Below are 19520 nucleotides of genomic sequence, written 5' to 3' on the forward strand. Positions count from 1 at the left end.
ACACCCTTGGCCCCTGGTCGTCACTACATATGCAAACACCATGTTTCAAAGTATATCTGTAACCAGGGGTCCAAATTAGAGTGCTGACATCAGTACTTCTTTTATTTTTCTTCTTCTTCTTCTTCTTCTCTACCTGCTGTTGTACAGGAATCTATAGCCTCCATCGACATCTACTGCAGGTACTTGTTTTTCTCCAGCCAAGCCTTGACGTCTTCCGAGTCCCTCACCAGCCACGCAGCCTTTGCGTTGATGCTGTCAAGGCTCTGCGAGAGAGACATGTCGAAGCCCTTTGTGCTCTTGTCCTTGAAGAACCCTTCAATGTCTTCAATGTGCTCACGGTGCGTGAAACACGACGTCGTTATCGACACGACCGAGCTTAGCATGCTCAGACTCGGAGGCAGCCTGCGCTCCAGTTCTGCCCAGTTCGCCTTGACCCAGTTCCACAGCGCATGGCATCCAGCGGGATGCGTTCTCAAAGCCCCAATGGGGAGGTAGATGTCCTGGCCCTTGACCTCATCGCTGAGTGCCATGTCGAGCGTGCGCTGCATGAGCGCTGGCGACTTGGCCCGTCCCAGCGAGCGAAGTGCCGAGTTGCGCTCGTCGCTCGTCGCTGCGTTGCGAGCCTCGTTGACAATGACATTGTACTACCAGGGTCAGCGTTGGAACCTCAATCAACCCAAGCGTAGCTTACCTCTTCTTCGCCACCATTGCTCAGCACAATGGCATACACACTGCCGCGAATGTTGGGGTGGATGGCCGTCTTGTCGCCCGCCTTGAACTTGGCAAACATGTCAAACGAGGCTTTGGTGATCTTCTCGTCACCAGACATGCCGGCAGCGCCAAACATGAGGCCCTTGAACTGCTGCTCAATATGGCCGTCATTTTCGTTGAATTCCCATCCCAGCTCGTGTGCCTTTTCAGCGCTAAGGTCCAGTTGAAACTTCTTCAGAGCATCTCGAATCTTCTCGTCCTCAAACATCCACGCCCCACGGAGCACTCCGATGCGCGACATGATTTCTCCCCAGACGACAAACTCTGATTCATGCTTGAAGCTGTCAAGCAGCGACAGAATACCAGATGTCTTTTGGTAGCCAGACGCAGCCAGCGAGCCGGCGTCAGCAATCATTCCAGCCCGGTCCTCGACACTGAGGAGGCCCTCCTTGGCGGCAATCCCGAGCTTGCGTAGTCGCTCTGGCGTATACGAAGTCCGGTACAATCCAGAGTGGTCTGCATTGAGCTTGAAGAAATCCATGTCCTTGAGCTTGAAGTCGGCCTCACGGTCAAACAGGGTCAAGTCTTCATCAACACCATCCTTGGTTCGCAGGCCAAGGAAGACAGGGTACAGAGTTTGGTCCTCCTCAGGCTTGACGTCGGCGGTGCGCAGGAAGCGGTTCTGCTTAAGATGGATCGAGTCGGTGCCCTCGGTCACAGCGACTACAGGGTAGCCGACCTTTTTCGTCCAGATGTCCATGACCTTGCCCACATCCTTGCCACTGGCTTCGGTCAGCGCGGCCCAGAGATCACCCGTCTCGGTGTTTCCGTATGCGTGCTTTTTGAGGTACTGGCGAATGCCCTCCATGAAGGTATCTTCGCCCACCCACTTGGAGATCATGCGAATGACGCTAGAGCCCTTGGAGTACGAAATGGCGTCAAAGATCTGGTTGATTTCATCTGCACGCTTGACTGGCATCTCAATAGGGTGGCTGCTGCGCAGGGAGTCGAGAGAAAGTGCACTCGCAAGATTATCGGTAACATAGCCTTCCCAGACCTTCCAATCGGGATAGAAGACGTTGCAGGAGTACCACGACATCCACGTTGCGAATCCCTCGTTCAGCCACAAGCCATCCCAGAAATCCATGGTTACCAGATTGCCGAACCACTGATGTGCAAGCTCATGTTGCACAGTCTCAGCCACACGCTGCTTAGTGGCTGCGCCGCTGACCTTTTCGTCAATGAGCACATCGACAACCCGGTACGTGATGAGACCCCAGTTTTCCATAGCGCCCGCACTGAAGTCGGGGATGGCTACCATGTCCATCTTGGGCAGCGGGAAGGCACTGTCGAACGTCTTTTCGTAAAATTCGAGTGTCTTGGCCGCGAGCTCGAGCGAGAAGCGACCGTGCTCAATGTCTCTGTCCTTTGGTGCATACACACGCACGGGCACGCGGAAGTTGTTCGTCTCAATGTAGTTGAGCTCTCCGACGATAAAGCACAGTAGATATGTCGACATGAGCGGCGTGGGGTTGAAGGTAACGGCCTTTCGCTTTCCGCCCGAGACGGTGCTTTGGACCTGCTTCTCCGAGGCGACGTCCATGTTGCTCAAGCACGTCATCTTGTCGTCGGCGATGAGCGTGACGGTAAACTTGGCCTTGAGAGCCGGCTCATCGAAGCAGGGAAAGGCGCGGCGGGCATCGGTAGGCTCCATCTGCGTGGTTGCCATGTATGTCGTGGAGCCGTCGTCGGCCTTGAACGAGGAGCGGTAGAAGCCCGCCATGTTGTCATTGAGGACGCCGGAGAAGGTCATGGTGAGCTTTGCCTTGCTGCCACGGGGGATGCTCTTGTCGAAGGCGACCGTGGTCGTCTGTGCGTCTTCGTTGGCGGTGACATTGGGCGAGTCGGAGAGGACGTGCTGGTCCGCCTCGACCTTTGTGGAGTGGATCGTGAGCTCGTTCGAGTTGAGGGTTATGGACGTGGTGTCGTCGACGACGTCTAGACTGGCGGCGGGTCAGCACAGCCATGCACAGCTGGGCAGGCGGGGGCAGAGATTTCCGACGTACTCGATGACGACGGTGCCATTGTAGGTGAAGGAGTCAAAGTCGGGCTCGAGGGTCAGGTCGTAGTGTACGGGCTTGACATTGGCGGGCAGCACCTCTCTGCCCTTGGAGATGTCGACGGAGGCGTGGGCGTCGACGCCGAAGTGTTTGCACATGTTTCGTCGGTGCGAGCAATGGCGAACCGGGGCGGCAATGGGGAGTCTGAGGGGCCGGGCGGGGGACGGGCGAGGCGGCGCGTGTTGTAGGTGAGGGCGGGCAGCGGGGTATCGAGGGCTTGTCGTGGGGCTCGAGAGCGAGTGCAAGTGCGTGTGCAGCAGTAAACTCGGGCGAGGGCTCAGCCGGCGGCGCGCGACGGCTTGGGCTTGGGCGAGGGCAGGCCGCGATAACAGCGCGCGCCTGCATTGCAGGGCAGAGGCGCCATTCTGCCTGAAGCAATGCATCTAACTCTGTACGTGCTGGACAGCCGTGGTCGAGGGCGTGCTTGCGGTGAGGGCACGCTCGTTGCCATTGGCCGCGCGACGAAGTTTGTCGGGGCAGAGGCGATGGCGCCGCTAAGCCGTGCGTGCGTGCGGTACAAATATGCCGCCGCCCGCCTCTGCGTCCCTTCTCTCATACACGCGCAAAGAAGTCCTCCCAGCCACGTTCTCGCCGAGCAGCGTCGCTGAGTGTTCTGGCGCCATTGCCAGCCCTTGCTAGACAAAACCACAGCCCTCGTTTGAGCCCTTCGGCCGTCGCTTGCATCAGCCGAAGGGTATAGAAGTAGCGCTACATGATACCACATGCGTATATATTCCATGAACACGCCCTGCGCCGGCGTGCTGCTTCGTAGTGCGTGCATGCGTGTCTACGTCTTGCGCGGTGTGCGCAGCCGTTTGCGTCTGAGCCCGTGAATTGATGCCATGCCATGCAATCGTAGAGATTCGTCCATCGCACATACGCCGACACACAGACAGAGACGATGCATCGCCCAGAGCCGCGCCCGCCAGCCAATCACAGCGCCGCTCGACTTGATTAGGTCTCGCCAAGCCTCGAGCGAAGAAGTTGCGACCGAACAGCCCTCCCTCACCACTGTCACCACCGCCGACCACCCCCATTGATCCACTCCTCCTCTTGCTCGGAGCCGGCTTCACACAACCATGTTGGCTCGATCAGCACTGCGTACCGCTCGCTCCGCCGGCGCCGCGGCTCGCAATGCCACCACCAGACCAGCTTCGGTACGCCTCCCACATGGCCCAGTCTCGGCCACCTGCTCCCGCGAGCTTCATCAACGCCATCTCGGCCATTGCCCGTGTGCCCGGGCGTTTTCCCGCTGCAATTGAATGTCTGGCTGACGCATTGGGTGATGACAGCGCTTCGTCTCGACATCGGCCTCTGCCGAGGGTGCTGGCTCCTCGTGGAAGGACAACGCCCTCCCCGCCGGCGCCACCATCTTCGCCGTCGGCTCGACTGCCTGGTACTGGCACCTCTACGGACGCGATGTCGATGCCATGACGCCCGCCGAAGAAGGGTGAGTGTGCCAGCCCGCCAATTGCCTTGTGGTGGAGGAACAGGGAGAGAGAGAGAGAGAGGGAGGACATGACGTCTGCATGCACGGCAACGGCAACGACAAGACCAACACGGAACAAGAAGCTGACTGTCAAATGCATAGTCTGCACCCGACCCAGTACCCGTGGGAGCACGAAAAGTGGCACAAGACCTTCGACCACGCTGCGTACGTCTCTGCTCGCATGGCCCGCCCACAGTCGTCCTAACATGATCAACAGTCTGCGTCGTGGATTCCAGGTCTACCGCGAAGTGTGCGCATCGTGCCACTCCATCTCGCGTGTGCCCTACCGAGCGCTCGTGGGCAAGCTCATGACTGTCGACGAGGCCAAGGCTCTTGCCGAGGAGAACGAGTACGACACGGAGCCCAACGACCAGGGCGAGATTGAGAAGCGTCCTGGAAAGCTGTCTGACTACATGCCCGCGCCGTACAAGAACGACGAGGCAGCGCGTGCTGCCAACAACGGAGCGCTGCCGCCGGATCTATCGCTCATGGTCAAGGCGCGCCACGGTGGCTGCAACTACATCTTCAGCTTGTTGACTGGGTACCCAGAAGAGCCGCCTGCGGGTGCCGTTGTGCAGGAAGGCCTCAACTTCAACCCGTACTTCCCCGGCACCGGCATTGCCATGGCTCGTGTGCTGTACGACGATCTGGTCGAGTATGAGGACGGCACCAAGGCGTCGACTTCGCAGATGGCCAAGGACGTGGTCGAGTTTCTCAACTGGACCGCGGAACCCGAGATGGACGACCGCAAGAAGATGGGCTGGAAGGTGCTGGCTGTCACTAGCGTCTTGTTCGCTCTGAGTGTGTGGGTCAAGAGGTACGTGTGATGGGAGCGAGTGGCACGTGGCGAACGAGTGCTAACAACTACAACAGGTACAAGTGGGCGCCGCTCAAGAGCCGCAAGATTCTTTACCAGCCACCAGCCAACAAGAGCATCCTCGACCAGATTCCCAAGCCCAACACGTCGGGCAAGACGAACCAATAGACGGCGAGGGGCTTTGCATTCTGGGCGGGTTAGAAGAGGGAATTGCGGGAGCGTGTGTGTGTGTGTGTGTGTGTTCTATATCTTGTACAGTGCCAAGTATTTGCCAACAATAAGATTTCCTTGTCTCGTGACACGGCAGGTAGCAATTGCATACTTGTTTGTGACGGGGGGATTTGGTAGCGTCGATGTGCCCCCTTGGCGTGCTGGCTACTTTTGGCCCTTGGGCGAGGTTTGATGGCCGAAAGGATGTTTTGAGGGGGAGGGGGGGCGTTGAAGATGCAACGTCATAGAAGGGTGGTGGTGTATGTGCGTGTGTATGTGTGCATGTGTGTGTGTGTGTGTGTGTTGCATGGTCAAGGCTGGGTTCGCTTCAGCATGCGGCCAAGGTAGGCGAGAGCGGCACGCAGAGAGAGGCTGGCCAGTCGAATTGGAGGCGAGCGGTGGTTTGCTGCTGTTGTTGTAGTATACGCCAGCAGACAAGGACAGCACTCGAGGCCTCGACCCAAGACAGCACCACGGTGCACAGCTACCCAGCAGATCAACATGAGGCTGTGGTGACATGGGCAGCCAGCGCAGGCATGAGGGAAGAGGGCCCAGGCTGCACCCGTACCCAAGCACGACGCAGGTGTTCGTATAGACACAGGCAGGCCAGAGCTACACGTGGCATGGGAGTCTGGTCAGCTACGCACACCGGGGGGCGCGGCCCTGGTCGGATTGGGCTCCACGGCGGCTCCCGTCGAGCGTCTTTTTGGAGGGGCAGCGGGCGGCGCTGGATGGGTTGGGCTGTGGGCAGTGGGCGGTAAGCGACGTGGACAATGAGCATGTACCACGTATGCGACTAATGCTCCCACAGGCCCCGTTGTGCGACTGCTACGCCGCGCCGCTGAGGACAAAACAATTAAATAGCACGACAAGTGGAGCGCCCGCTGCATGTGCGCCTTGCATCTCAGCAACCATCGTGCTGTCGTCACCGCACTGCGTCGTGTTAAGATGCCCGGCTCGGCCTTGCGCCCCCCCAGCTGTCGAGGCATACTATGTCCCATCCCGCACCACCAGCCATTTCGCCCTGTCATCTGATCTGGAGAGTCTGGCGCAGGCCTTGACACGCCGTCACACGCTCCGCCTCGACCCGTCCTCGCTCTCGCTCTCGCTCCCGTGGCAGTCGCCTCGCTGTGCCACGACGGCCACGACGAACATCACCACCCACCCACAAGTCCCCGCGAACAGCCTGTTGCCCAGCGCCCAGCCCGCCGCCAATCAGCGCCCGCCCCCGGCCCTCGAACGCCGCCCCGTCAGGCATTCATCGACCACGCCAAAGACCGACACCACCCTACCACTACTACTACCTATTTTCTCCCGCCCTCCCCCTCCACCGCCACCCCCCCTCCCCACCATCTCCCTCGCGCGTGAGCGCCAACACCGACAGTTGTCTCACATCAGAGATAACGCCTGGGCAACGCCGCCCGCACGCCAGCCATAGTAGTGTGTGCGTGTGCTGTGGCCGCCTTTTTCTTGGTTAAAAAGAGCGCCGCATTGCCCCGCCCGCACTGAAAGCGGTCAGCGATAACGAGCCTCTCACACCCCCCCACCCCCCACCAAGACTTCCACCTTGCCATTGTCATCCATCAGTCCCCCCCCCCGCCTCCCCCGCGTCCGCCCCCCCCGATCTCGACTCCTGCTCACCCGCACCCCCCCATCCTGACCCGTCGCCTCGCCTCTTCGCGCACATTCGCATCCCCGGACTCGGCCATTCTCTGGTAGGAGCAGGCTCGAGTACGGCTCCTTCAGCACCGCCACCCAATGCCGTTAGTCATAGCCCATCCTCCCCATCATCGCGCTATGCCTCGTGCCCCCTCTCGACGCTCGGCCAAGTCGCGCGCTGCGTCGTCGTCGTCGCGCGCGACCCGCAGCACGGCGCCGTCGAGCGTCTCGCTCACTCCTCCCCAACGACGCTATCACGTCAAGGGCGACACTAACGTGGCAATCAGACTCCGGAAGGGAATCACTGTCAACAACCACACGGGCGCCTTTGACGACGACGACGACTTCACTGACGAGGACTCGGCCGGCATCCAGGTCGTCTCGGCCAGTGAGGAAGAGTACAGCACGGGCGAAGAGACCGAGGAAGACGACGAGGAAGAGGAAGAGGAAGACGACGACGACGACGAAGACGAAGACGACGACGACGAAGAAGAAGAGGAAGAGGAAGAGGAAGAAGGCTCCTGGGACTATATCGAGGACGAAATCAACCCTTCAGACTCTGCGTCCCGTCCACGCGCAGTAAAGCACCACTCTGCTCCACACCATCGTGCCGTCTCCCGTCGTGCCGTTGCTCACCACGCCATACACCCGCCTGCTATTGCGGCGCCGCTGCCACCACCGCCACCACCACCGTCAGCGCCACGAAGTCACCGGCCAAAACATTCTCGCATAGAGCGAGCGTCTTCGCGCCACGCTGCTCCGGTTCCGGATCCTCCCTCCCGCCCCGAGAGTCACAGCCGCAGCCGCAGCCGAAGCAAACTGGAGCGCCCACGCAGGCCGCGACGGCAAAGGCCTCAATCCGTCCACCAGGAGCCTCTCGAAGTCGAGGACGACGATGACTACCCGTATGACGCCCCCCCTCGACCAGGCCCACCCCACGGCCACCCAAGCGCTGGCTGGGGCCACATACCCCAGCATCCCACCAACGGCTTTGCGCCTAGCATGATCTCCGACCCGCGGTATCAATACGGATTCTCAGGCGGCTCGCAATCCCCTGCAGGCCAACTGGTTCCTTTTGCGCATGACTCCCATGCTGCCTATGCACAAAACCCTTTTGCACCCAATGGACAGAACCCCTTCACCCAAGGTCCCCCCTCTGCAGCGGATCCACGGGGCGGCTACTTCCCCGAGTATCAGGATCCTCGTCCCCAAGAACATCGCCCGGGACGCAAAGGCCATCGCAACTCCATGCCAGCAGCACCACCGCCAGGAGAAATGATGAACTTCTCGCCATTGGGCTACTATCCACCCTACGGTTCTCAACAGTATGGCATGCCGCCGCAGATGTATTCGCCCTACGGACACCCTCCACATCCATCCCCGCCCCCACAGTATCCCCCCTCAAAACGGCAGACACCAAATCCTCAACATGAAGAGGAGCGTCACGCCTCTCCACCTGTCCATACACCTGCTCATACGCCTGCTCCTCCCCCACCACCGGCACCGGCACCACCACCACCGCCGCCACCAGTGGTAGCAACGCCACCACCACCACCACCGCCACCACCACCGCCAGCCCCGGAGACTCCAGCCATGCACATGCAGCTGCAAACTTTGCAGCAGCCAATACATCCGGCCCTGGCACAGATGCCGCAATTTCAACACCTACAACAACTGGAGCAGATGCAGCAACTCGTTCAGCTGCAGCAGCAGTTGATGCCTCTACCCCCGCCTCCGCCTCCGCCTCCAGCCCCAGCGGAGCCAGATCTGAAAGAGGAGAGCATGCTCTCAAAGCTCGAGAAGCTATTGCTTCATAAAGCTGAAGAGGAGGAGAAGGCGGAGCAGCAGGCTAGGAGAGATGCCGAACTCGCCAAGTTTACCCGTCTCGAGAACTTGCTCATTGCACAGCAGGAAGCGAAGATTGAGAAAGAAAGACTGAAAAAGGAAGCTGCTGAAAAAGCTGCCATAGCCGCCGAAGAGGCCAAGAAGAAAGGCGACGAGGACAAACTCGCCAAACTTGAACAGCTCATTCTTGCTCAGAAAGATGAGCAGTTAAAGCGCGAGGCAGCCGCAGATGCCGCCCGTGCGGCGGAGAAGGCCGCGGCAGATGCAGAGGCTGCTAGGATTGCAGAAGAGAAGCAGGCTGCAGCCGAGTCCGCAAAGAAAATGCTCGAGGCGGCTCAGAAGGCGCGAGAGGAGGCAGAGGCAAAGGCGGCCGCTGAAGCCGAAGAAACCAAGAAGGCTCACGAGGCAGCCCTTGCCGAGGCCAAGGCGGCTGCAGAGGAACTGGAAAAGGCCAAGCAAGCTGAAGCCGAAGAGATCAAGAAGGCTCACGAAGCAGCCCTTGCCGAGGCCAAGGCTGCTGCAGAGGAACTGGAAAAGGCCAAGAAAGCTGCTGAAGAGGAGGCTGCTGCTCTCAAACCATCGGATGCGCCAAAGCTCCCCATCAAATTCAAAGATGCCGTCGGACGCAAGTTCAGCTTTCCATGGCATCTGTGCAATACATGGAAGGTAAGCATACGATTACTGCACGACATCAAGTGCCTACTAAATGTGAGACCAGGGTATGGAGGAACTCATCAAGCAAGCATTCCTACACGTCGACGTCATTGGGCCCCATGTGCACGAGGGCCATTATGATCTTGTGGGACCAGACGGCGAAATCATCCTACCTCAAGTCTGGGAGACCATGGTTCAACCGGACTGGGCCATTACCATGCACATGTGGCCCATGCCAGAGCCGCCGCCACCTCCGCCACCAGAACCACCCAAAGAAGAAGCTCTTCCTCCACCACCTCCGCCGCCGCCGCCGGATGCACAGGTGTTCCTAGCCTCGGATCTGCCCCTCAAGGGTAAAGGTAAGAAGGACAAGGGCGGGAAACGCGCATCTGTGTCCCACGCTCATGTTGTACAAGTTCCTCCACCTCCACCGGCTGACGGCCAACCCGCGGTTATTGTTGTGCCTAGTGGCAGTGGCCATTCCGGAAGCTCGTCGCGGAAAAAGCCTAACCCGTCACCATTTTTCCGATGGGCTGCTGGAAGTGCCGGCAAGCGCAGGAAGTAAGGGCAGGATGAGTGTAAATTCGCTTCCAAGGGATTTGGCGTTGCTTCATGTCTACTTTTAATGTGGATTGCAGAGGGCAAACCATTTGCGAAGATACCATCCTGTTGTACTTTAATGTTTTCACGTTTATGCTCTAATACATTCCAATGACACGCTATTGTTGCCTTGCAAGCAAGCAATCTCTGATTTGATTCGTCTACCCAATTGCTATTGGCCCCCCCACGTCAAGTGACGGGGTCCTGTGTCGCATCAACCCTGCACCCACCTAGACCTCTGCTGTGAAATCCTTGCGGATGGTAAGATCCTCAAAGTTGTCCTGGTTCTCAATGACAAGCCCCTGCTCATTGGCAAGATGCAGCAAGCAAATGAAGCAATAGCTGGTTGAAATGTCGGCCATGGTCTGCTTGGGATAGACGGTTTGGAGGCTATTGACCACCTTGGTGAATGTCAGGGAGCCATCTACTGCCTTGTTTGCTGCGTCATCGGCAGCATCAGGTACAGGAGGAGCGGAAATCTACATGCTTGTAGTAAGTATCTCTCCTCGACTGGTAGTAGTAGCCCATGATGGCCACAAGCACTTACGCCTTCAAAGCCAATGCCCTTCCACAGCTCATCCTTCAATCGCTTTACATCCACCTTCTTGGCCACCCGGGCGTACTGGACGTACTCTGGGCGGAATCTCCGGCTCTGTGTTACTAACTGCGCGCCATACGCGTCAGCCTGTGAGCCCGGCATGGCCCCATCCAGTGCTTGTGTGGCGTTGGGGGCCTCGGGCGCTGGTGAGAAATGCTCGCGAGCATCCGCAAAGTCATCGTCGTCGTCAATCGGTCCACCAGGCATCGGTAGGCCATCGTCTTGGAAGAAGTCAGCATCGTAGTTGCCCTGTGCCGCCCCGTCTTCGGCATCGTTGCCCTGGTTAGCCCAGTACGCTTCGTCGACGTGGCCGTGTACAGGCTCATTGGATGGAGCCTGCATTCGCCGGCCTTCTTTCCGCGATCCCATGCGTGCTTTTGGTTTTAGGAACAAGCGAAGTAACTGCCTAGAATTGAAATGCTTGTCATCTGGTAGGAGATTCCGAGACTTGGATTTCCATTGTGCTTTTGGCAAGGATATGGTGGAGTTTGACGTTGCAGGCGTGTAGAGCATGTCTGCCAATGACTGGGACATGGGTGCCGTGAAGTCCACCTCAAAGGGTTCTTTCTCCTTTCTCTTCACGGCTGGAGCCGCTTTGCCAATGTGCTTGACTCGCGATATTCGCCAATGCTCTGGTCCTGCCCAACTCTTTTTGAGGGCTTGGTCAAAATAGCTCAAGATGTTTTCTTGTTCTTGATCGCGACCGTGTACCATTGAAACACCGTATTGCGCGTCGGTACTGACGGCGCCTTCGGCACCTTCTGCGTCTTCATCATTGTCTTGGATGCCCATGGTATGGACACGGGCCTGTGGGTCCCGAATAGCTTCGCGAGCCCAAACCTCGCCACCTTCGCCAAAGCCAGTCTCCGGAGGTAAGTCAAAGCCGCCCATATTTACGTCGTCATCATCGAAGCCCATTGGATTTTCATCGTCAAGGAAGAGGCCAGATCGATTACCTGGATCTTCTTCATCTTCTTCTTTCTTCTCGTTGACACCATCCCGCCAGTCATCGGGAGCCTTGAGGAAGGGAAGGTCCATTGAGCCATTAACATCGCCGAGGTCGAAGGTTTTCATTGAAGGGCATACATCCTGCTCGTCAAGGTGAGATAAATTGGGAAAGTACTTGGCAGCCAGTGCTGATATGTTGATGTCAATATCGTCGGATGACTGCATGCCTTGTGGCTGCTGGCTTGGTTGCTCAAGGCCCAGATCTGGACGCGCGTCTTCTGCAGTTGCATCGCCTGCATCGTCGCTGCTATCAAAGACAATCCTGCCTTTTCCGTCAATGGCCAGATGGTTGAGTAGCAGGCCTTTTGCACCCCCCTCATCGAAGTCGGCAGATGCCTTCTTGAACAGCGGGTCCACAGAGAATTCAAGCTCCATCTTCTTGTTTTGCAGCTGAGCAAAAGACGACGCAAGAGTAGCCTCAGCAGAGCGTGCAGCTCTCTTCTTGCGCTTCTTCTGGCCATCCTCACCATCCTCGGCATCGCCGTCATCGTCATCACCCTCTTCACCGTCTTCGGCATCCCCACGACGCCTTCTATTTGCATTTTCGGCAAGTCCACTCAGGAGTTTGCCCGTGTCAGTGGCAACGCTGTCGACTCTGCTCGTGTAGATTTTGACACATCCGTCAAGGGTGCAACTCGCCTTCTGGAAGTTGACGCCATCGCCTTCCTTGAGGAGTGACATTTCGTGAAAATAGTCAATCAGGGCAAAGTTCCATGAGTTGTTGGCGTTGATTTTCTGTCGCGGCGGATTAGCACGCGGATGCCAAATGCCATGTCATGCCTACATTGTCCGTGGCCATTTTCATCCACTCTTCAAAGTTTGCCAGCAGCGGCATTACACGCTTTCCAGGCGTCACAGCCGTCCCTGTGACATCGGGCATGCCATCGCGGTTCTGTGAGGGAGTGTGGGGACTGTCTTGGCCAGCTGCGAGCGACATTCGCTTCCGGGCGGGCGTCGCCGTTGAAGCCCGCAGCGAGTTGCGCTGGGCTTCTTGTTGCGCATGGCGGCGATTGGCCTTTTCCCGGCGGTCATCGTTGAGGGGTACTCTATGCGAGTTAGCCGAGAGCATGGGCGTGACGTGTGCGAGGGGCATGGCCTACTTGATGGGCGTCTTCTGCGGCGAGGCAGCCGTGGTGTACTTTGTGGCGCGCGGCATTGTCAGGATGCGTGGCGGGCCTCTGGAGTCGGCGGTGAGAAAGCTCGGCTGCGAGTGTCATGCAGCGTGGGGATCGTGGGGCCTGTCGTAGTCGTAGTCGTCGTCGTCGTCGCCGCCAGAGGACGTGATAATAGAGTTGGCGGTCTTGTTTGTCAACACACCGGGTCCAAGCGCCCACGCCTGCAGCCACGCGACGCGGGGGCGGGTAGGCTTGGCGTCACCGCACCGCACCGCCACGCACAGTCAGCGCCACGCACACCGCCACGCACACCGCCACCCGTGGCAACAACAGCGCAGTGACGACGCCAGTGCCAGCTTCACCACGTCGTTGCGCTTCGGGCCTGCTGCCCTTGGCGCCTCACCCGTCGCCCTCGCCCTCGCCCTCGCCTTCGCCTGCCCTTCATATATCGCGCATCCTCGCCCGCTCGCCCGCTCACCCGCTCACCCTTCCACGCCCTCGCCGCCCGCCGCTCCGCCAACCTTCGCGCCTATCACACCCCAGGCGACAGCACCGCCTGCGCTCGATCAAACGGCTCGCGCTCCGTCCTCCGCTGCCCTGTGACGCTGGCGCAAACCATCCACCCAAGCCTTCAAATTCGTTGCCTTGCCCGCTGCGACCGCGTCAAGAACATGTTGTGACAATGCATCCCGACACCCTACTCAGAGCAGCGCAGCGCTGGCGCCGCCCGCGCTACTCGGCACGACCTTTTGCCCTCACTATCCTTGCCATTGCCCTCATCTCGCTGCTGGCATGGGCCAAGACGCAGGCTGCTCCCAACCCCGCGTCGCCTGGCCCGCTGCGCAAGAGGGAGGTGCCTGTTTTGGATCAAGAAGTAGGTGGCGACTCGGCGCCCGCCCGCCTCTGCACACAGCATGCTGACTGCTGCCCAGTGTCGCCTGGTACATCACGCCCAAGATCAATGCGCTTTTGTCCGTGCAAACTGTCCCGATGAAGAAGCCGGCGTCATCTCGTATCTCACCTTCTACTACTGTCGCCTGTCCCATGCAAGGCCTGTCGCCTTCATCCTCATGACGCTCTGGCTCGCTCTCCTCTTCAGCACCATTGGTATCGCTGCCAGCGACTTTTTCTGCGTCAACCTCAATACCATTGCCCGCATGCTAGGAATGAGCGAAAGTCTCGCTGGCGTGACACTGCTCGCCTTTGGCAATGGCAGCCCAGACGTATTCTCCACCTTTGCCGCCTTCCGCACTCACGCAGCGAGCTTGGCTGTCGGCGAGCTCATTGGTGCTGCGTGTTTCATCACCGCCGTTGTGTCTGGCTCCATGGCCCTCATCCGCCCCTTTCAAGTCGCGCGCAAGAGCTTTGTGCGGGATGTCGGCTTCTTCCTTGTCGCAGCAGCGTTTAGCATGGGCTTCGTTGTTGACGGCAAACTGCATCTCTGGGAGGCCATATCCATGGTTGTCTTCTACCTCTTTTACGTCCTGTTCGTTGTTGGTTGGCACTGGTGGCTCAACCTGAGGAAGACGCGGCGGGCCCGCGCAGTTACCATGAGGAATCATTATGTCACGCCTGGCGGTGAAGAGGAAGAAGTCCCAGAGTACCACGACGAAGAAACAACTGCGAACAGCGGAAATTCGAGTCGCGGCATATCCGTCGATGACTTTTCTATGCTGGAACACAACGGCGGGGATGAGGGCATGATCGACGACGACGACAATGAAGAAGCACGCGAACGGTGGATGGGCGAGCTGACCAACAACATGCGCCTCAACCGCCCCAGTATGTCACGCCGCAACACGCACACGCCCATTCGTCCCAGCTTGGTAGGAGCCCTTGAGTTTAGGGCTGTGCTGTCCTCGCTACAAAAGTCGCGAAACATCCAATCAATGCCCATCAACCTTCGTCGTTACTCCGACGATCCCACCTATACAGCCGCCCAACAACAGAGCCATGTCTCAAATGCCGCGGGCCCGGCTCTTGGACTCCCATTTGACACCCAATCGACTCCTTCCAACGCCTTTTTACAAGTAGGCCGACCCGGTCGCGACGTTCAATATGGCCCGGGTAATCGAGTTCGGGCTGTATCAACAAATGACATGGACAACGTGCAGTTGCAACCCAGCACCCTTCAGGGACAGCGTGTGCCCGACATAACACTTGCATCTGCGACCCCTACAGAGCAAAGTGGGCTACTCAACGCACCCCTATCGCCCACAATCTCCTTATCCCCACCAACCTCTCCATGCTCGCCTAGTCCCAACCCGACAGCATTCCAGACAAGGCTCTCCTCACCCAACAGGCTTGCACCACCTGGTGGCGACGATAGATTATCAGCCCACCAGAGCACTTCATCGCCAAGCCCTTTATCCTCCCCTGTAATAGAGGCCAACGAACACCGATCACCTCCTAGTCTGCGACTGGTTGTGCCTGGCGCCAGTTCGCCCCCAATTCCTTTCCCCGCTTACACCGACTATCCCTGGTCGGCGCAATCTGCCTCTGGGGCCCAGAGCCTACGACTGCCGTCTCCGAGTGCATCTCCTGAGTCGTCTTACTTTGGCAAAAGTCCGTTTGGTCTGTTCGATCAAACCAGAACACCTAGATGGTGGCCATCCAATCTTCTACCGGCGCCCTATATCCTTATCACCACACTGTTTCCGACGCTGACCAACTGGCGGAGCAAGTCCCTCTTTGACAAAATCTTGGGATTGGTGGCCAGCTTACCAGTCTTCTTACTCACAATCACGCTACCCGTGGTCGAGCCGCAAAAAGACGAAGAAGTCAACCACCCTGAAGGTTCGCATGACTTTGGTCTACCGGCCTCGCCATCAACACACTTGACAAACATCGACTCTTATACGCCCACTGGTCCTATCATGCTACCACAAGAAAGGCCCGAGGATGCCAGTGTCTCCAAGGCCAATACCCATTTCCATTTGCCCCCTCCGCAGAATAATGGTAATTCTTTCAGCGCAACAACTAGCCACCCGCCTCAAGTATGCATCACAAGCGCCGAAACTGTCACGCGTTCACCCGAGCAAATTTCTATAGTCGCTGCGATTCCTGAACCAGATCACTGGAATCGTTGGTTGGTTATCGTGCAAATCTTCACTGCGCCATTCTTCATCGTCCTTATTTTTTGGGCAAATCTGGAACCCGACAACCCTCGTGCCCTGCTACGCCATACACTCTACTCGCTCATCACGTCACTATGCGTTTTAGCGTTCATTCTTTTAACCACTTCTCCAAATCGACCACCCCACTGGCGCTCGGCACTTTGCTTCCTTGGCTTCGCCGTCGCCATTGCATGGATCAGTACTATAGCCAATGAGGTTGTCGGCGTGCTGCGCACACTGGGTGTCATTCTCAACATGTCTGATGCGATTCTTGGTCTGACCATCTTCGCTGTTGGCAATTCTCTGGGTGATTTAGTGGCGGACATCACGGTCGCACGCCTTGGTTTCCCAATCATGGCGCTTTCGGCCTGCTTTGGCGGTCCCATGCTCAACATATTGCTTGGTGTTGGCCTTAGCGGATGTTATATGATAATTTCCAAAGGCGAGCATCGGCATACAAAACACCCAGATCAGTCGATGCATTTCAGACCTTATCACATAGCCGTTAGCACGACACTAGTCATATCCGGGGCTACCTTACTTCTCACATTAGCGGGTCTACTCATCAGTGTACCGATGCGGAAATGGAAGATGGATAAGGTTGTTGGTTGGGGTCTTGTAGCGCTTTGGTCTATTAGTACACTCGTCAGTGTTCTAGTTGAGATACTAGGCTATAGTAGTAATGTGGCTTAGAACATCACATTGTAGTGGAGCAACTAGGAGGTATATCCTAGTAGCTGAAAGGTAGTCAGACAGCGCCAGGAGACAGGTATAAAACTAGGGAGTGGAGGAAATAGTACAAAAAAAAAGAAAAACATCAACACAAAAAATTATACAATTACATTCTTTAAATACCTATTAGAATACAGGCCTATATACTATAGTAGTAGTTAGAATAACTATTAGACTAACGTGTTTCACCAGTAAGCGGGCCACCCCAGTATGTGGGCCACCTCCCCAAACTATTACATCTTTGTAATAGTATTGCGCAACACCACCACAATATTTTTTATTAAGTAGAATAAGATATTATTCTTCAGACCCATTGCTATCCTCTGTATCCTCTAATTCTACTTGACAAGTGCGAGAGTTGTGTCCAATTTGGCTGCAACGCCCGCAGCGCCGTTCACTACGCACCCTCTTCGCAGACGTTGCACCATTATTATAGCTACCACCCTCTGCCTTAGCGATCTAATTAGCTATTTGGCTAACTGTCTAGGACCCCTCTGCCTGTACGTAGCGCCTCTTACGAGTTTTTCGCTTCGTTACTTTAGTAATCGTAGCTTCAAGGCAATTAAGTTTCTCCTGCATTAACACTATATTATAAGCTATCTACTAAGCTCCCTTACTTAACTGCTGTATCTGCTCCTTAAGAGAACTTGTAGGAGACCCTTGCTGGATTTGCATACGGTTTCGAATAAGCGTAGCCTGCGCCTCCATTTCGCGCGCGTTGCGCGGCGTTTTCGGCTCCCAAGCAGTAGTCTCTTGCGCTGGTGGAGTTGGCGTACGCAGCATGACGTTAAGCTGTGATAAAACAACGTTATAATCGTGCGGTGAAAGTCCAGCACCTTAGAACCCTCCGCGGATATTTTCTAGTGTAATAGCCTTATAATAGGCCTTTTTAAACGCTAGTAGGAAGGTTTCTTTGCTAATATAGTAGATGCGATTGCGTGCTAAGACCAAGATAGCATCACCATACGCGCGCTTTAACGGCGAGAAGCAGCCCACATCAAGAGGCTGTAAGAGGTGCTACGAGTGGGGAGGCATACAGAGGAGGATTATCTTCATCTCTTCGCAGAGATCTCGGAAATCCACCGAGCAGTGGCTCTCATGGCCGTCAATAATAAGCAGCCTATGCGTCCCCACAGGCCGCGCATAGGAATCAAAGTGACGAAGCTAGTCAAGCGCTAGATCGTTGTTCGTCTAGCTAGTAGGACTAACTTGGATCACCTAGTCGCGTGGCAGATCCTTCGTGGACTAGGTAGAGATCAGAACCTTGCTAGCAAAGATAAGAAACGCTAGGATACGCGTGCCTATTGCGCTAACGCCTTGTATTAGCGTAACCCACTCACGATTGCCTAGCTAGATCTTCTTTATTCTCCCTAGTTTGTCTAAGCCTGTGATAACTAACTGTAATAAAATCTTGCCTATAATAAAGCTAGTCTTATTAAAGTTATAGATATCTTCGTCTACAATACTATACTTTACCTTTATATTCTAAACTAGCTCAAACTAGCCCTTAATAAGCGCTAGGTCTTCGCAGAGAGCTCGCTAGTGATCGTATGGACGGCTCCGGCGCGTACGCAGCTCAGGATTGCGCTAGACAAACCTATCAACCCAGTTCTTGCCCACCTCCTTCCCGCCACGCTCTCGGAGCAGTCTGTTAGCCATATCTCGCACGTCGTCTTTCCCACAGGGTAGTCCTCGCTCAGCCTCGACTATTACACGCATAGTAATAGCCTTCTCTTCTAGTTTTGTTAGGCGCCTTACTAGTGGCTCCTAATCGCTTCGAGGGCGCTGTCTAGCTCGTCAACGCTAGATTGTTGTTCGTGGGACGCTATAGGCGGCAGCAGCGCGTCGTTTACTCTAAATTTGTTTAGAATTAAGATTAGTAATAGTAAGAAATAGATCTGCTTTAGTATAAGCTTTTAACGCGTTGCGTTGTTAAGACATTACGCGTTGTTATTGCAAAGGTGGGATATCATAGGGAAGTGGCCCACATACTGGGGTGGCCCGCTTACTGGTGAAACACGTTACTTATAATAGAACCTATATAGCTATAGAGCACCTACGCAGCTAGAGGTATTATTATTATTGTTCCATTAGAGTCTAGTGAGCTCGAGGCTATGTAAGACTTTGGCCGAGGCCGTTCTAACTAGATTTATTTACAAATACGAGTTTGTGCTTAAAGTGTGTCTGTGGTGCTTCGGCCTTTGTCTAGGTAAGCGATAGCTATCGCTTACTAGACGCCTAGTGCTAAAGAGCATTTTGATAACAGAAAGAGATGTTAGAAAGCAAAGCAATCCTCCAGCGGGCTCTTTTTGTAACGGCGCAGGTAAGGCAGGTCGGATCTGTTTCGGTCGTAGGATCACTCAGAGGCATATGGGAGTGCGTGGGATCACAAAGAGCCTAGATTCAACAAGCCACCTATAGGCCTTGTACGAAAGGATATCAAAAGTCTACAGAGCTAGCTACAGGGAGTGTCTCAATATATACCTATCCTAGTCAGGTCCGAATTCGGATCCGACCTCGGGCGAATGGCTGATGAAGGGCGGCAGGTACTTCCTCCGATCCGGCTCTGGGATTGGCTCAATACTTGGCGAAGTTGTAACATCGTTACACTACCCCCCTCTCAGTAGACAGCTAGTCCCATAGCTGTGAGACTCTCTTATGCCTTTTTGTTGCAGTTCCCCCGCGCTGTTGCGGGTGAACTGTTTCGGGTGTCCTTCGGCTTGGTCACATACCCAAAAAATCTTTTTCTTTTCTTTCCCTACACTCGATCGTCTTGTAGTGACGTCATGTCATCTATGCCCTTCTCCCACGCTTGGATCCACTGGCTAAGGGCCCGAGGGGGTCCC

General features: G+C 56.2%; 5 protein-coding genes across 5 annotated transcripts; 3 read left to right on the plus strand and 2 right to left on the minus strand.

Moving 5' to 3' along the window:
* Positions 1-70: 70 nt before the first annotated feature.
* On the minus strand, positions 71-2971 carry SETTUDRAFT_166448 (uncharacterized protein). Its single transcript, XM_008033428.1, has 3 exons — positions 2778-2971; positions 692-2714; positions 71-644 (listed from the first exon to the last, which is right to left on the minus strand). The coding sequence occupies exons 1-3, from the start codon at positions 2927-2929 to the stop codon at positions 171-173; spliced, it is 2649 nt and encodes an 882-aa protein (XP_008031619.1). The 5' UTR covers positions 2930-2971; the 3' UTR covers positions 71-170.
* An 892-nt stretch (positions 2972-3863) lies between these two features.
* SETTUDRAFT_166449 (uncharacterized protein) lies at positions 3864-5483 on the plus strand. Its single transcript, XM_008033429.1, has 5 exons — positions 3864-3988; positions 4124-4281; positions 4423-4485; positions 4538-5137; positions 5194-5483. Exons 1-5 carry the CDS (start codon positions 3911-3913, stop codon positions 5303-5305), a joined length of 1011 nt encoding a protein of 336 aa, XP_008031620.1. The 5' UTR covers positions 3864-3910; the 3' UTR covers positions 5306-5483.
* A 1661-nt stretch (positions 5484-7144) lies between these two features.
* SETTUDRAFT_158037 (uncharacterized protein) lies at positions 7145-10070 on the plus strand (the record flags this gene model as incomplete). The annotated part of the gene is made up of 3 exons (XM_008033430.1): positions 7145-9517; positions 9570-9864; positions 9922-10070. 3 exons carry the CDS (start codon positions 7145-7147, stop codon positions 10068-10070), a joined length of 2817 nt encoding a protein of 938 aa, XP_008031621.1.
* Positions 10071-10335: 265 nt separating this feature from the next.
* Positions 10336-12867, minus strand: SETTUDRAFT_24591 (uncharacterized protein; the record flags this gene model as incomplete). Its single annotated transcript, XM_008033016.1, has 4 exons — positions 10336-10584; positions 10653-12446; positions 12496-12757; positions 12812-12867. The coding sequence occupies 4 exons, from the start codon at positions 12865-12867 to the stop codon at positions 10336-10338; spliced, it is 2361 nt and encodes a 786-aa protein (XP_008031207.1).
* A 598-nt stretch (positions 12868-13465) lies between these two features.
* SETTUDRAFT_144359 (uncharacterized protein) lies at positions 13466-16766 on the plus strand. Its single transcript, XM_008033431.1, has 2 exons — positions 13466-13700; positions 13759-16766. Exons 1-2 carry the CDS (start codon positions 13509-13511, stop codon positions 16633-16635), a joined length of 3069 nt encoding a protein of 1022 aa, XP_008031622.1. The 5' UTR covers positions 13466-13508; the 3' UTR covers positions 16636-16766.
* Positions 16767-19520: the final 2754 nt, after the last annotated feature.

This window comes from Exserohilum turcica (genome assembly GCF_000359705.1).
Source record: "Exserohilum turcica Et28A unplaced genomic scaffold SETTUscaffold_9, whole genome shotgun sequence".
Taxonomy (NCBI): domain Eukaryota; kingdom Fungi; phylum Ascomycota; class Dothideomycetes; order Pleosporales; family Pleosporaceae; genus Exserohilum; species Exserohilum turcicum.

Bases quoted from the DNA above. Each gene is read 5' to 3' on its own strand.
- SETTUDRAFT_166448 (XM_008033428.1), bottom strand. From the start codon at position 2,929: ATGTGCAAACACTTCGGCGTCGACGCCCACGCCTCCGTCGACATCTCC. The intron at 2,715-2,777 runs GTACGTCGGAAA...ACCCGCCGCCAG, and splicing joins AATGGCACCGTCGTCATCGA to TCTAGACGTCGTCGACGACA. The intron at 645-691 runs GTAAGCTACGCT...TGACCCTGGTAG, and splicing joins GCAATGGTGGCGAAGAAGAG to TACAATGTCATTGTCAACGA.
- SETTUDRAFT_144359 (XM_008033431.1), top strand. From the start codon at position 13,509: ATGCATCCCGACACCCTACTCAGAGCAGCGCAGCGCTGGCGCCGCCCG. The intron at 13,701-13,758 runs GTAGGTGGCGAC...ACTGCTGCCCAG, and splicing joins TGCCTGTTTTGGATCAAGAA to TGTCGCCTGGTACATCACGC.
- SETTUDRAFT_166449 (XM_008033429.1), top strand. From the start codon at position 3,911: ATGTTGGCTCGATCAGCACTGCGTACCGCTCGCTCCGCCGGCGCCGCG. The intron at 3,989-4,123 runs GTACGCCTCCCA...GGGTGATGACAG, and splicing joins CCACCACCAGACCAGCTTCG to CGCTTCGTCTCGACATCGGC. The intron at 5,138-5,193 runs GTACGTGTGATG...CAACTACAACAG, and splicing joins CTGAGTGTGTGGGTCAAGAG to GTACAAGTGGGCGCCGCTCA.